Source organism: Chiloscyllium plagiosum, chromosome 13 (assembly GCF_004010195.1).
Source record: "Chiloscyllium plagiosum isolate BGI_BamShark_2017 chromosome 13, ASM401019v2, whole genome shotgun sequence".
In the NCBI taxonomy this organism is placed as follows: domain Eukaryota; kingdom Metazoa; phylum Chordata; class Chondrichthyes; order Orectolobiformes; family Hemiscylliidae; genus Chiloscyllium; species Chiloscyllium plagiosum.
In genome coordinates, this window is record NC_057722.1 from 45,770,477 (window position 1) to 45,787,995 (window position 17,519).

General features: G+C 41.9%; 1 protein-coding gene across 1 annotated transcript in view; it reads right to left on the reverse strand.

The window, feature by feature from the left end:
* The window catches only part of xxylt1 (xyloside xylosyltransferase 1), a 172,082-nt gene extending 159,053 nt beyond the window's left edge, over positions 1–13,029 (reverse strand). The window contains exon 1 of the mRNA XM_043702284.1: positions 10,393–13,029. Coding sequence (XP_043558219.1) covers positions 10,393–12,177 — 1,785 coding nt within the window. The 5' untranslated portion in view covers positions 12,178–13,029. The remainder of the gene's footprint in view (positions 1–10,392) is intronic.
* Positions 13,030–17,519: the final 4,490 nt, after the last annotated feature.

Here is a 17,519-nt window from a genome sequence, read left to right on the forward strand (position 1 = left end):
TGGAAGTGAGTTTTTAAACTCCACCAGCAGAATAATCTGAGAGTCTCAAATGTCCTACTTGTTTTCAAAGCACGCACCTATCGATCAAAATGACTACGTTTAATTCTTTCAAGCTCAACATAAGTCTGACCTGGTTCCTTCTTTGTGTTTCTGAACTGGTGTCTATGTGCTTCTGGTACCAATTCATAAACACTTAAAATAGCCTGTTTAACCTCTTCAAAATCTCTTGACACCTCATCAGAGTGTGGCAAACACCTCACTAGTTCTGTCTATCAATTTGTCTGAACTAGTATTACCCATAAATCCTCAGACTACTCCATCTGCCTCGCTAATTTTTCAAATTAGTAAAGAAGGCTTCAACATCTTTCTCAAAATGTTGCAGAGTTTTGACATATTTATATATATCACTACCTTCTCTTTTAATCTCATCCTGTTAACTTGACTTTGCTGACTAAGTCCCAACTTCAAGTTCAAATTCTCTCTCCCCCTTTCTTCTCTCTCTCTTTACTCAGCCAAGAGCCTTCTCTCTCTCTCTTTCCCTTTCTCGCTCCCTCTCTTCTCTCTCTCTCTCTCTCTCTCTCTCTTTGTTTATCTTCTAACTCTATTTTCCTCAATTGTAATTTAAGTTCTTCTACTGCTACTGCACTTGTCTGTTTCTCCGACACACCTAAGTGTTTCAGTAGCCCCTTTACACTTTCAGCTTTATTTCCGTCCTTGGTTAAACCCAAATCTAACTTATTTGCTAATTCTAAAAGTATGGACGTTCGCTTTTTTGGTGAATTTGAGAATCGTCTTCAAATCCCAGAACCTCTTTAGCAATTTTAAGAGTCATTTTCTCACTTTTAATTTAATCAACCACAAGTCACCAAAATTAAACAAATTGTCTCACTTGCACTTTATTTAAAGATCTTGGACACTAACCTGTAAGTGTTTAAATCTGCTGGGACTTTTCGTACTCCCAAATCTATTCAAATCAGTCAAAAACAGTTCAAATCACGGATCCGAGCTCCCAAACTGTTACGACATGGGGTAAACTCTCCTTCTTAATTTAAAACCAGCGACATAGAAAAGATTTATCCCATGCAGTAATCTGTAAAGTTTTGAGTGGCCGAGAACTATGCAAAGTAAAAATTAACAATTTTATTTCTTAAAGTATAAGTGAATAACTAACTAACCACTACTTATAATTTCTTTCTCTAACCTATCTTTTACCTTCCCTCCTATGATACTAGTCCAATAAACTCCCAAATAAGACTTACAAAACCACACTTATTTCAAAACCAGGCAGCTGTAGGTTCTTGTCTTCCTGTGTCTTCTTTTCTCCTTGTTAGGAATTTCTGTATCACAGGCTACTGATCGAAAAGATACTTTTAAGAGAGATTTTTTTTCAAGCAGTCTGGTACATGCTAGGACTTAGCAGTTCTCCTCTCAACTGTTCAATTTCCCCCCGGTCTTATATCCCAGAGCATCAGATTATGTTATTGGCTTTTAAGATTGTCAATATACTCAATTCAAACTGGATTGGAGTTTGATACCTTTTCCGGACATAATTTAAAATGATTGGTCGAATTAGAATTTGTTTTTGTCTCCAGGCAATGAACTAATCGAATTGTTCGACCCAGTGTTACATTGCTGCCTTCTTGAGAACACTTGGCGCTGTGTCCGGTAGTTCTGCTGCTTTTAACTCTCTTAAAAGATACATCCACATCTTCACAACAATACCATAATGACTAAATGGCAGTGATTGTTAAGTGTTATGCTTTGAGATACTTTGAGTTGACAAGCCATTATGCAAATACTAGTTTCGTATTCCTAAATCATTGAGATAGTTGCCAACTTCTATTATACATTATAATAAGAACATGACTAAAATGTATTGAACAGTTGAAGTCAGATGCAATGCTACCAACAGCAAGCCCAAAAATATGAGAAACTTAAACACAAAATGACACAGATTCATTTTTCAATGCTTTTTATTATGGGCAGCGGAGGATATGGAAGGACCGGAACATGATAGCATACATCACATAATACATTCCAAGCAAACAGCCTCACATGCCCCTGCATCTGTTCATGAAATTGTAAAACTAAATAACTACACAAGTCACCACAAGGGATCAGTTAGCAAATATTGTTTAACGTCATTTGACCTATAACTGACTACTCCTGTTATAAAACATATTTTCTGTTGATTTATTTAAACAAACATTTGGTGCTTATTCCAGCATGTACACTTTCCTGGTAGCTGTCAAGATACAGTTACTCTCTGCCAATGAACTCCGACTCAGCTCTTCCATTCCAAACCCAAGACTGCAGATGAATTCCAGGGAATGAGGGTGATCCTCTGAGGAAATTAATTCTCACCTCTTCATGAGAGCTACAAATGTGCTACAGTGAGAGCCAAGAACACTGAGTGTCGAGTTCACTGATCTGACAAAGGTACACTTTCTTTGGTGGTGCTCTACAGTATACAATAGGACCTTCCAAATGGTCAGAGTCTCTGGTTATCCTTCATAGCACGGCCGAGTAATTAGGAGTGGCCCTTAAGAATGCAGAAACAGTGGAAGGACTGATCTTATTGAAGGAGGAAGGGGCAGTCCATGGGAAAGGAATCGGATGGGGACAGAGGGAGAACTTGTCAGTATGCATAGTGGTATGGGTAACCATGGGGATGGCCAGCTTATCTGAATGATGTCCTTCTAGGAAGCATGATTGCAAGGAATAACTAGATCCAGCAAACATTCAGACAATGATCTCCAAGGCCCTGATGGACTTACCATATGGATGCAAAAGCTCCCAGACCATACTTTGATGACAAGAAACAGCAACATTGTACAATTGTGCAAAATCACCAAGAGTAGGATTACTGACTGGAGTATTAACTGTTGCTGGTGGGACTAACAGTTTTGTATACAAACTAATCTTATTGTATAGCACAAAGTAATCCTAGCTAAGCACAAACAGGTTGTATCTACATAGCATCACTTTTGTGAACCCTTCAGTTCTAAAATCCAACTAGTGCCTGTATTCTCAGACACTTCAATGCAATGCTCCTTTGCTGCCTCAGAAAATGTGGAGTCAGCTTCCTCATTTCCCTGGCATTGTGACAGGGGTTGGTGACCTGGCCTTGGATGGATTCAACAGCTCTCTACAGGAGCAGGTCTCATCAATGAATTGGCTCCATCCTCTGACAGAGGATGCTGAAGGTGCTCAACTTGCGCATGCCTTGCCTTAGGTTTACAATTCTGCTGTCCTGAGGGAGGCTGCCACTGGGGCACAGATTATAGCCCTTTCAGCCAACCTACACCAGCGAGATCCAGCTAAACTCTCCAGTCTGCAGATCACTTCCAATTACATACATATCAGTGCTCGGGTTCTGAACCAGAGTAACACAAATTGTCTTGCACTTTACATCTGACAATGCGTTGCTCCTTCATGCATGACAGCACATTGCTACTTCAAGCTTCACTGCATGTTGTTCCTTTATGCATGACTGTGTGGCTCCTGGAGGTTGGTCAATGAAAACCTCTGGGCAGTCCTGCCCCAGCTCTACATTTTGGCATTTGAATAGAACAGAGTTCAAATGTGCATTTGCTTCATTACAGATATTAATCAACTGGGAAACATTCCAGGAACATGAGCACTGAGTGAGCCCTCAGTGACACACAAACAATGAAGATGTTGGGTGTCAACTGGGTTATCTCAATAGTAATGTGTGGAGGCCATGATAGAGTTGCTTCCTGCCATATGACAAGGTTACTCAGTAGCTGGAGTAAAACTATTCAGTAGTTGAGCAGTTGCATGTCTGGGATCTAACAAAGAAATTCAGACGCCATGCTGCAAAAGGACAGAGCTCAGTAAGATGGAGTCTGAGACACTAAAGTTATTGCATCACATGCCACGTCATTTTCTAAATGTTGTTTTTCAGATTGTTGGTCATTCACATCAGTGATACATTGTGTATGTTTGGACAGCTACCCATGCTGCCAGCGTTGAGGTGTGTACCATCTTGTTGGTTGCGTGGGTCTTACTCTAGGTGCAGTATGGGAGTTTGGAAACTGATTTTCTCCCCATTTGACTTAATGCCCTTTGGTATCACATGTTTTGCAGATGTGAAGAAATGCCAGACAACCTCAGAGTAGGTATGTCAAACTGTATTTATGACGTTCTAGCTTGGTCAGTGTGTACTGCTGACCATATGAACAGCATTGGCTGCACCCTGTGCCTGTAACTGATGGTGGCCTGACATCTCATCTAAGTAGGAGAAAGTGAGGACTGCAGATGCTGGAGATCATAGCTGAAAATGTGTTGCTGGAAAAGCGCAGCAGGTCAGGCAGCATCCAAGGAGCAGGAGAATCGATGTTTCGGGCATGAGCCCTTCTTCAGGAAACTGGATCTTCAGGATCTCATCTAAGTATCAATGAAGTGGCCTTTTCTCTTACCCAGAAAATCTTTGCAGAGGGCTTTGACTCAAGTAGAGGTGATTACTAACTGGGTTAGCCTCTCCAAGAGTTCTTCTTCAAAGCGGTCACACTCATGCACTTGCAGAATCAATAGACTCTCGGGGTTTGTGCCTGTACAACATGAATTGAAGTCTGTTAACATGTAGTTGATTTGTACCTTAAGCTGGTTCTCAGGTATACTCCCGATCTTGCAGGAGTGGAGAGAAAGCAGAGTTAACAACTCGGGTCCAGTGAGCCTTCTTCAGAATGTGTCCAGATCTTGTCTGGACAATTTTATATCATCCTCAGAAAGCCCATGTGTAATTAATTGGCAAATCCACTGCTTGCCAATAACAAGAAATCTTTTAAATGATCTTGAGAGGAGATCTCTTACGACAAAATGGCACAACCAACCACTGCAAGCATGTATGCTTCTCCAGGTTATAGATTCACTTTTTAGTGATTGAAATGTTGTTTTACCGAATGTGGTGTCCTATGTAGTTGAACTGACACTATCATTTGATTGCTGATGTTAGTTTTAAACCTGTAACAAGTGTTTTAATAGCTGCGCCTCAGCTTTCATGGCGAGAACCAGGCTGACACTTGATTTACTTTTATTTTTGTAAAAGAGATAGAAGGCTTCTAGCTTGGTAAGTCTTCACATTTGGCAGGAGATGTGCCTGCTTCCTAGCTATTGAAGTTGTGGATCTGCACACATGTAAAAACTTACTGTGGTTGGTCTTCCAAATGTTTTAAGACCCAGAGTTAGTCTAATCTTCAACAAAAATTCTTTTATAAGCAAATACTGGAGCTTACTGTGATGTGAGGTGACAAGGCATACTGATGATTTGTAACGATGATGCTGCAATACATTAGCTTCCTTAACATAAATATGAGATATGGGTCATGTAGTACTGAAGAATTCAATGAACTTTTATTGCACTTCCTGGTATTTTACATCTGTATACTACAATCACAGGCACTTGGGTGTCTGGAATCAAGCTAAACAGTTCAGATGGAGATAGCGCACATCCCATGGTGTGTCATGCTGAAAGAGGACAGAGCTCAATTAGATGAAGAGCTTTATATTACAAGGTCAAATGTGTGATATGGTGACAATATCATGAGCACATCCCTTCAAGGCATATTGCATTTAAGGACATGCAGTGTCAGTTCTTAAAACTCAAAATACTGCAACTTGAAATTACAATATAAAACGCTGAAGAAACTCTACCAAATTTGCTGAGTTTCTCTATTACTGTCAATTCTTCACATACATTCTAAACTTAATGTATTTTTATGTTTGCAAATAATTCCATTTGCCAGTTTTTAAATTGGATATAATGGTGTACCGACTTTTCAGAAGATGCAGTAGACAGTACTGAACTCCCACATCACAGGCTAATTGTTGGTTCTGTGCACATTATTTCTTTCATATTTAAAACCTGCAGGCTGAATCATTAACAGACTCAGTCTGTTTATGGGAAGCTGCATTGATGGAGCAAGATAACATAAGTCTTCGTTTTGTAAAGTGGAACCTATTAATCTTAACTTCAAAAGTCAAAAATGAATCAAAAGTGGTGCATTTATTAAGAGGTACAGCATTTTCATAAGTCTATGCCTTATCGTTGAACATCAGTAAGAATGAAGGAGGCAGTAAAGTGTCAGCTGTTGTTGCTAAGCCGCAGGCATGTGTGGGCACGCAGCAGCCCAAAAGGTACACCATTGGCCTGATACCATGTTGATGAGTTGAGTAACCAAGCAAATTAAATTTTAAGATAGCACACACTGAAAAAACTAGCTGAGTTCAACAATGACCTTTTAAAGGGGACATTGTTCGCATCTCCTTGTACTGTAATCCTCTGGATATAAAAGCTAACATTTGATCAACCTTTTTAATTTTTTTTTCATTCTCTGACATTTTAATGATCCATGCACATGGATCCAAAGTCTCTTTGGACTGCTGGTATTATTAGCCTTTCACCAAAAAGTGTATTTTACAACCAAAGTGTGGCCTAACATTTGCCAGCAATGAAATCTATTTGTCTTTTCTTTCAATTAATCATTTAGTAATTCTTTATAATTTTATGGTTTAATTTACACTGCTTAAAAATGTTTGGGGAAACAGTGTAGGCTAGAGAAAGAGAAAAATCAGCTGCATTTTTAAAACTTAGTAAAATGTGAGATGATGCATTTCGAAGAGGACTAACAGTAAGGGAGTACATATTGAATGGTCAGAGACTCGGAAGCATAGACTCTCAGTGTGACCTTGGTGTACATGTGCATAGATAAGTAAAGGCAGCAAGATGAGTAGATAAGGTGGTTATTAAGGCACATGGATATTTTATACATAAAAGCATTGATTACAAGAGCAAGAAGATTAACTGTGTACAACAATAGTTAGGCCACAGTTGGAGTACTATGTGCAATCCTGGTTGCCATACTATAGGAGGAGTGCGATTGCACTCATGGGGATGCAGAGGAGATGCAAAGGACGTTGCCAAGCCTGAAGCAATTCACCTACAAAGGGAATCAAGGGTTCACATTGGATTTGTTTTCTTCAGAGCAGAGAAGGTTGAGGGGTGAATATGATTGTGGCAAACAAAATTCTGAAGAGCTTAGATACCAGCAAATAAAGGAAATACTGCAGCAAGCTCTACAGTAACCTTTGATAATGGCAGATGTGAATACAAGTTGGCATGGTGGCTCAGTGGTTAGCACTACTGCATCACAGCACTAGGGACTCGGGTTCGATTCCAACCTTGGGCAACTGTCTGTGTGGAGTTTGCACATTCTCCCCATGTCTCCGTAGGTTTCCTCTGGGTGCTCCGGTTTCTTCCCACAGTCCAAAAACATGCAGTTTAGGTGTTGCCACTAGTGTTCAGGGATGTGTAGGTTAGGTGTATTAGTCAGGGATAAATGTAGAGTAATAGGAAGGGGAACAGATCTGGCTGTGTTACTCTTTGGAAGGTCAGTGTGGACTTGTTGGGCCAAAGGGCCTGTTTCCACACTGTAGGCATTTTGTAAGTTCATAAGCTTAAGGGACAGCTTTCAATGATTGCAAGAATTAAAACAGCTTTCATGGTAATAAGATTAAACAGCATATTGAGAAGAAATGGAAAAAAGATTTAATACTTACAAGTAAATTCAAGGTCAGAGATGGACTGTACAGAACACAAGATTGGACTTTGTGGAGGTGTGACTTCTTAAGACATAGCATAGACTCAAAATCAAACACTAAGTGCATAAGTGACACCCAATTACAGAACTGCGGAAAAGGAGAAATTTCACAGCAAAGATCTTTGCTAAGGTACAGAAATCTCCTACAAAAGAAAGTATAGGCATTTAAGGGTAAATTGATGTTCTCAATAATCCAGAATCCACAGAAGTTATTTATGACTCTGGACGTTGTACTGAATTTTAACTTGATACTTGAGCCAAAATCACTATCTGATCAGACTTGTTACCATGGCTGAAGAAGCAGAAGTTACAGCTCCAGAGATGAGACTATATGTTGGTGGAATAAATGTTCAGAGCATAAGAATGCTACAAATTACATTGCAACACATAGGAATGTGAGCTAATTGAAAATATGTACACAGTTTGCAATCAACACTCCTCACTTTTGAACCAACATGCTTGGACCTTCACTTCCTCAGAGATCAGAAGGAGTCCCACTAGCTCCAAGAGACAGCTGGTCCAGCAACTAACTGTTTTTAACCAACTAATCAAGGGACCATTCTTGGGCTTCCAAGAGCAAAAAGAAGAATCTGCTCAGATTACATACAAAGGTATAAAAAATGTCAAAGGGCCAAGAAGAAACAGGAACTGGAAAACTAAGAGACTCAACCAAACTCAACAAAACCAGAAAACAGCACCACCATTTGGCAGTATTGTGTTGAAGGATGGCCAGACCAATAATCCAGGAAGTTAGCTTTGAACACATACTTGGATCACAGACAGCATTTTGAGATCAAGAAAGGCTTACTAGTGTATGACAAGAGATTGGTTTTTCCAACTTGTCTTTGGGGAGACATTCTGGGAGGGACACAGCAGAATTAGGCATGATTAGTGCACAGCCAGGGCTCCATCAATGGAGTAGCAGCTAGAAATCACAAAAAGACGACAGAAATCTTGTCACTTATTGTGAAATCTGCAGATATTGGCATGTCATGTTTGGTAAACACTTGTCATCACTGAAGGCAGATCTGAAGCTAAATCTCTGCAAACTTTGCAAGAAGAAGCAAATACTGAAAGCAAAAATGAGCACTGAAACCCACTTGAGCTCTTTCAGGAATCTTTAATGTTGTTCACAAGCAGAATACTTTGGTAACCAACTTGATTTAGCAGTATTGTCGATGCCGGTGAGAAAGATAGTCTTGGGTGAACAAGCAACTCAACAGTGTGACTGTAATTACTTCACCAATTATACAAACACACATCTAGCTTGATCAACATATATATGTCTCGAAAGGGGTTAGATCCATGTCCACAGATAGAGTAAAAAAAAAAGAAATTATCTAGTTTAAGCTTCTAGGATACTGAGAAAAAGAAACAGATCTCGTATAATCACAAAGATATTGACGGTTACAAATTCTCTAGCTATGGCAAGGAAGAAATAGCTTGTCTCATCAAAGTAGCTATCTTTCAATGAGGGACATTCATGATACTATAGGCAATACCAAAGTTAGAAAATAGTAATTCCTCTGTAAAAGAACTTCAGGAAGTTAATGGAAATTAACCAACATCAACATAGAAAAACTCCTCAGCGGATGTCCAAGACATAAAAGATCTTTCTCCAAAGAAATTACCCACAGATTAATCATGTTCATCAATTCTCAAACAAGTCCAAGTTCCAACAAAGCTCTGTTCTGAGAAAAATGTGGAACAACCATACTACCTGCATTTGTGAAGTCACAGATTATATGTGATTGCATGTGTGTGATTAGGTTAACAATGGGAAGAAAACAGAGATGTTGTGTAAGCTAATGGAGCTGAAGGGGTTAATGTTCATGTCACACTGGCTCCACCTTTTTAAATAATGTCACATACAATCAGAGTTGAGACCAGGAGTTCTGCTCTAGCTTTACGAGGAACCAGATATATTTGCACTAGCTCCCTAAAGTTCGAGTAGCAATGCCTGACCAAATGTACAAAGTTAAAAATCACAGAACACCAGGTTATAGTTAAACAGGTTTATTTGGAAGTACTAGCTTTTGGAGCGCTGTTCTTTCAAACCACCTGAAGGAGTAGTGCTCCAAAAGCTAGTGCTTCCAAATAAACCTGTTGGACTATAACCTGGTGTTGTGTGATTTTTAACTTTGTACACCCCAGTCCAACACCGGCACCTCCAAATGTAGTTATACCTACTGCTATCTTGCAACAGACCTTCTTGTGATCTAAGAGCTCTTTTCTAATTCCATCTAAGATCTATTCTATAGATAGTGAAAGAGGATACATCATTGACTAACGACTAAAAAGGCCCACTCAGAAGCAAACTACCTTCGACAAACCTCACTAGTACTACACATTGGTAAAAGTGGCAAATACCATAAAATGCCAGCGGTGACCATCTGGTACAATTACCACAGAAACCACCCGCTCCTTCCCCAAGAACCTCTGGGCACAAATGTGCCGACAGAATATAGTCCAGGCAGATGAGTCAACATCGTTGGGTATGCTGAAGTGGCCATGCAACAACTGCAAACTTCCCTCAGAGATATGAAATGGTGTAATTTCAGTACTTTCAGGCTCAGCATTGCATTATAAATCCTTCTAAAACCAATTTTACATAAATCACATAAATTTTACATATTTATTGCTGAATCTAACATAATTCCATTCAAAACTAAATACACTCGAAAACAGAATAAAACGCAGTCAGAGTAATCGCATACTGTTACTGCCGATGTAATTGGACAGAGCGAGAGAACAAGATATAGCGTGGTACCTGATATTTGAAGGGAGCGATTTGCATCAGTTGCTGTAGAAGTGGTTCTCCTATCTTCTTGCTGGGGACATCAGCAACAAAATGCAGACAGAGTACCTCATCACCCTCGAACACTGCATGTTTTACCATCGACTTGATGGCAACCGTAAATTTCTCTTGGAGACCGTAGTTTTTGTCCACCTTGGTAAACATCATCAGAGCATGAAACTGCACCGCCTGCTTCCCCGCTGTGTCCTCAGGCTCGCTGTTAGCAAAGGGGGCACTTCCTGGAGATTCTGCCGCTTTCTTCCCACTGAGATTAGCTGTCAACTGAGCGTCGCCCTGCGAACTCTTTCCTGCCTGATTTTCCTTCATTCTCCGGGTGGTGCTGGAAAAATTTTCATGGTTGGATCCTAAGTAGTAAAAGGCAAACACTGCCAACGCAGCGACCAACAGCAGCCCAAAGTGGTAGGAACGGAAGGAGGCCTTACTCTGGACAATCTTCCTGCACAAGCCCATTGTTTCCTGACCGTGCCGGTCCCAGCTGTTGCGCCTCCGGGACAACCTGAAACCTATTTGCAGCTCGTCCGCCAGCGAAGCGCCATGGTGAAGCCGATAGGTGGAAGGGGCAGGCTCCTTCCAGCGGCAGCCAATCCCAGGAGCTCCCAGCCGTGATGTAGCGGCAATGAGAACTGCAGCCGCCAATGAGGAGCAACGAGAGCTTTCAGGAAATGACCAGGGGAGCTTCCTTGGCCGGAGAGAAATGACCAGGGGAGCTTCCTTGGCAGAGAGAAATGACCAGAGGAGCTGCGAGAGGCGGAGAGAACTGACCAGGGGAGCTTCCATGGCAGAGAGAAATGACCAGGGGAGCTGCGAGAGGCGGAGAGAAATGACCAGGGGAGCTGCGAGAGGCGAAGAGAAATGACCAGGGGAGCTTTCATGGCCGGAGAGAAATGACCAGGGGAGCTTCCATGGCAGAGAGAAATGACATGGGCAGAGAGAAATGACATTGGGAGCTTCCATGGCCGGAGAGAAATGACCAGGGGAGCTTCCACTGCCAGAGGGAAAAGACCAGGGGAACTTCCATGGCAGAGAGAAATGACATGGGCAGAGAGAAATGACATTGGGAGCTTCCATGGCTGGAGGGAAATGACCAGGGGAGCTTCCATGGCAGAGAGAAATGACCAGGGGAGCTTCCATGACTGGAGGGAAATGACCAGGGGAGTTTCCATGGCAGAGAGAAATGACCAGGGGAGCTTCCATGACCGGAGGGAAATGACCAGGGGAGCTTCCATGGCAGAGAGAAATGACCAGGGGAGCTTCCATGACCGGAGAGAAACGACCAGGGGAGCTTCCACGGCCGGAGAGAAACGACCAGGGGAGCTTCCACGGCCGGAGAGGAATGACCAGGGGAGCTTCCACGGCCGGAGAGGAATGACCAGGGGAGCTTCCACGGCCGGAGAGAAACGACCAGGGGAGCTGCGAGAGGCGGAGAGAAACGACCAGGGGAGCTGCGAGAGCCGGAGAGAAACGACCAGGGGAGTTTCCACGGCCGGAGAGAAACGACCAGGAGAGTTTCCACGGCCGGAGAGAAACGACCAGGGGAGTTTCCACGGCCGGAGAGAAACGACCAGGGGAGTTTCCACGGCCGGAGAGAAACGACCAGGGGAGCTTCCATGGCTGGAGAGAAACGACCAGGGGAGCTTCCATGGCTGGAGAGAAATTACCAGGGGAGCTTCCATCGCCGGAGGGAAATGACCAGGGGAACTTCCATGGCCGAAGAGAAATGACCAGGGGAGTTTCCATCGCCAGAAGGAAATGACCAGGGGTGCTTCCACGGCCAGAGGAAAATGACCAGGCGAGTTTCCATTGCCAGAAGGAAATGACCAGGGGAGCTTCCACGGCCAGAGGGAAATGACCAGGGGAGTTTCCGTGGCCAGAGGGAAATGACCAGGGGAGCTTCCACAAACAGAGGGAAATGACCTGGGGAGTTTCTACGGTCAGAGAGACAAGACCAGGGGAGTTTCCATTGCCAGAGGGAAATGACCAGGGAAGCTTCTACAGCCAGATGGAAATGACCAGGGGAGCTTCCACAGCCCGAGAGAAATGACCAGGGGAGTTTCCATGGCCAGAGGGAAATGACCAGGGGAGCTTCTACAGCCAGATGGAAATGACCAGGGGAGCTTCCACAGCCCGAGAGAAATGACCAGGGGAGTTTCCATGGCCAGAGGGAAATGACCAGGGGAGCTTCTACAGCCAGATGGAAATGACCAGGGGAGCTTCCACAGCCCGAGAGAAATGACCAGGGGAGTTTCCATGGCCAGAGGGAAATGACCAGGGGAGCTTCTACAGCCAGATGGAAATGACCAGGGGAGCTTCCACAGCCCGAGAGAAATGACCAGGGGAGTTTCCATGGCCAGAGGGAAATGACCAGGGGAGCTTCCATGGGCAGAGGGAAATGACCAGGGGTACTTCCGTGGACAGAGGGAAATGACCAGGGGAGTTTCTGTGGCCAGGGAAAGATGACCAGGGGAGCTGAAAGCATTAAGAGATTGACCCTCTCAATTTTAAAAATCTTTCTTGGAGTGTGGGCATCGCTGGCTGGGCTAGTTCTTATTGCCACATACAGGCAAGACCAGTTAAAAATGGCAGTTTGCTTCCTTTCACTGACAAATGACAGTGGTCTCATGGTCTTCCTTAGACTTTTTTTAAATATTGAATTCAAATTGTAGCATTCAAACCTGGATCCCCAAATCATTACCTGGATCTTTGGTTTAGTAGTCCAATAATAATTACCATTATCTCCCCACACTCCTAACTACTGTTCAAAGTCAATCATATACTGCATATGATTGGACCTGGAAGGTTTGAGGTCAACATAATGTATTATGATACATTAGACATTCTAGTGGAGGGAAGCCCAGTTACATAAATTTGTTAAATTTCTGCATGAAGTAAAATTATTTTACAGATGTTCCTTCAGTTTTGCATTTGGCTCGTCATTGTGACAGAAAGAACTTTATTTACTCAGATGAAGCTAGCATAGTGAATAGTACTTATCTAGTGATAGTTATCATCTTCAGAGGTGCAGGCATTCCAGATGAAGGGTTTATGCTCCAAAACATAGACTGTTCTGCTCCTCAGATGCTGCCTGAAATGCTGTGCTTTTTCCAGTACATTTTTCGACTCGGACTCTTCAGCATCTGCAGTCCTCATTTTCTCCAAGTTAGGTGGATCGGCTATGCTGAATTGCCCATGGATGTGTCAGTGGATGTATAGATTAAGTAAATTAGCCATGGGAAATGTGGGGCTACAGGAAAAGGGTAGGGAGAGAGTCTGGGTGGGATGCTCTTCAGAGAGCCAGTATGGATATTTTGGGCTAAATGGCCACAGTGTAGGGATTCCATGGAATTTTTTTTAAAACTCCCATTTTTGCCCCTTGATTTAGTATTTTTGGAATACTGTTGTGTGTTCTGCCATGAAGACTGGTATTTAAAGTATTTATTCCACTCCTCTACCATTTTCTGGTTCCCTATAGTTATTTCCCCAGTCTTGTTCTCCAAGGGGTTTGGGCCTCTCTTTTTATATATTTAAATTGTTGTTGTCCATCTTGATGTTAGTTGCAAGTTTACCCTCTGCTTTTTCTCACCAGTGGCAGAATGAAGGATCTACACAATTGGGAGTACTGGAGCTCACCCACATCATTGTCAATGAAGATTAAACAGCATAATCTTAACCTTCATCACACTATTTGCCTTTGCATTTTGAGTGACAGATCTGTGGACTGTTTTAATATGAAGAAATTAGCTTTACAGAAAATGGCAATTGCAGACATGATCACATGTACATCTGTAATCTGATAGATTTCATTTTTATTTTGATGAAAATTTTCAATATGAAAGCTCCCAATATAAACATTACATCAAAGAAGTATTTCAACACTGATTGCGTCTTTTGTTTACAGTGATTAAAAATGAACTCTGCTTACTGAAATGCTGCCAAGAACAGTAATGGACATCGATGGAGCCCAGTCACCGTCTCCAAATGACTGACCACCCACTCTCTCTCTCCCCACCCTTTCCCTGGAGCTCTACACAGGGGTGTACACTAACACCACTGCCCACCCCCTTCCCCAGATAATCTCTCCAACACTTGCCCTGTACAGGTCAAAGGTGGAACGTGTCAAAAAGTTGCAGTAAAAAGTGTTTGTGTGTGTGTTATTTTGAGGCTCACCCCTGTGTGTGCACACACATGTGCACTATTTTGAGACTCATGCCCCCAAAGGCAGCAGCAGTCTTACTGTTAGTGTCGATTCTGGCTGTCCTGGAAGGGGGAGGGGTGTTTAGGGTATAGTCCTGTGTAGAACTCCAGGGAAAAAGTGGAGAGAGAGAGAGCGCGAGCGAGAGAGATCAGTAATTTGGAGATGGTGCCTGGGCTCCCATCAATTATTTTTTAAATGTTTTTCTTGAAACAAACTAACTTTGTTAGAAACCAAGAAGCAGACTACTAATTTGGCTAACAAATGCCACTGATAGATAAAGTGCACACAGCACATTGTGAAGGTGGCAAGTCCTGCAGGTAACTAAGTGGTCTAACACAAAAGCAAAAACAAAAATAATCCTTGAGTTTTGAGGAGAAGCAGAGGCTCTCCACCATTCAGTAAAACTTCAATGCAGGCATTAAAGACATTAAATTGTGCAAACTGGCATCAAACATGGGTCTGGTCATTGCACAGACTCTCTCCTCCATCTTCCTTAACACTCTTGACAACTCCAACCCCTTATTGAGCTGCAGTATGTAGATGACACTATAGAGGTTAAGCTCCAAACTAGCATCAATTCACTTAGGCGTATGAGAGAATGGGCCTTTGAGCTAACCATAAAGAACACAAAGGACTTTGAACAACCTGCACTGACCGCACAGTATTGCCTCCAAATTATCAAGATTCACAACAAGCCACTAGGTCATGTGGATCAATTCACATAACTTGAGAACTTCTGCTCAGCAAGGGCAGACACCAATAATGAAATTTAACTTTGTCTCTATAGCACAGCTTTTGACTATTGGGGAATAGATTGTTTGATGACAAACACCTTAACCCTGCCACCAAGATCATGGTCGACAGGGTAACAGAGTTACTAGCCCTCCTATGTGCATTAAAGATATGGACAATGTACAGCAGACATCTCAAATCCCTTGAGCAATATTGCCTGTGATGTCTCTGCCAAACATACAAATCAATAGGCAGGATAGGTGCTGTAACATCAGTGTCCGCTGTCTCTCTCCGGCCAACATACCTAGTACTGTAGCAATAGTTAAAAATCGGTCAGTTATGTTGGGTGAGCACATATCCAAATGCACATTTTCAAAAAAGCTCTCTATTCAGAGCTTCGTCACAACAAACAATTACCAGGAGGGCAGAGAAGATGCTTCAACAATATTCTCAACTCCTCCCCAAAAGAATGCAATGTAGTAACCCACTTGTGACAAGACCACCCAATTTAGAGAAGAACCATTAGAATGGAGCCAACCATTTCAAGCACCTCTAATAGGCCCATATGGAGAACAAGTGCAAACAGCAGAAATAGTGTGCGAAGCAAAACACTTCCCCACTTCACCAAATACCATCTGCCTGTGGCAGGGCTTGAGGTTCCAGCATCAGTCACCTCATCCCAATATCTAGAGTGAAAGAAGGTCATTGTTAATCTCAAGGGTCTATCCCAAAAAGAGCGTAGGTATCAAAGTTCAATATTGTGGTGATGAAAGAATTTAAACTCTTTGGACATTAGAATTTTAACACAAGATGCATTTTTTTTCAGAAAGCACCATCTAGTGATCAGAACCTGTAACTAAATTAACCGGAGACGGTCCTATTTCAAAATTTGTAAAATGTGACAAAGGATGACAAATAACATTTTGAAGAAAGGAAGACAGGCACAACTAAGATTATTAACACAAATTTTCTTAGTCTAACAATAGATGGTGTAATACAGTAATAAAGTCCTTAATGACATTTAAGGATATCAGGATTATTTATTTACAACAACCAATTTTTTAAAACAAAATACTACCCTGGATAATTTTCATTGATATTTTGGAGATAAAATTCATCAACTCCATTCAGCATTCCTGTTCCTTCTGAGCACAGCAAAATAATTCCAAGGTCCTGGGCTTTTAAAGTCTTCTCTCATTTAAGTACAACTTTCTATGTTTCACAACTATCAGAGTATTAATTCCACTTGGAGCAAATGTAATAACCATACCATGTAGAGGGCACGTGAATTACTGAATCTGAGATATCTCGTTGAAAAAACAATACAATCAGCTACAAACAATGTTTATACCTGGAGCACTGGAATACTAGGATGTACAAGTATTGTAGTTATACCTGGTTAGACCCCACTTGGAGTAGTCTGAGCAGCACACCTTAGGAAGGATATATTAGCTTTGGAGGGACTAAAATGTGGGTTTATAAAAATGATACCTGGACTTCAGGGTTATAAGGAGAGATTATACAAATTGGGCCAGTTTTCTCTAGAATTTAGAAGATTAAGGAGTGATCGGATCAAAGTCTTGAAAATATTAATAGAAAAAGACAGGATTGATAAGCTATTTCTACTGACTGGGAATTCTTGAATAAGGGGTATAGACTGAGAATTAGGGGCAGATCATTCAGGAGACGTTAGGAAGCACTTCTATACACAAAAGGTTAGTAGATGTTCTGGAACACTCTTCCACAAACCACAGATGCTGGATCAATTGCTAAATTTAAATCAGAGATACTAAATTTTTCTTAAACAGAATATTAAGGGATATGTGGCAAAGGCAAGTATATAGTTAGCCTACAAATCAGCCATGAATAGTGGAACAGGTTTAAGGGGCTGAATGGCCTACTCCTGTTCCGAACTTCCTGACTGACTATAAGCACCCATTTTCATACTTAAGCATAACACCAATTCACCCATTTATAGGCCTGTCTAATTACAGGATCGAGAGTGATGTATATTCAGAGTCTTGCCTACCTACCCTTGATTTTCAATTGCTGGCCTTCTGTTTTCAGGTTTAAAACAGCCAGCAGTGAGTTACATCATTAACTTTTTCTCAATGAAAAATAATTAAATCTCCATAACACAAAAGACTTACTCCAA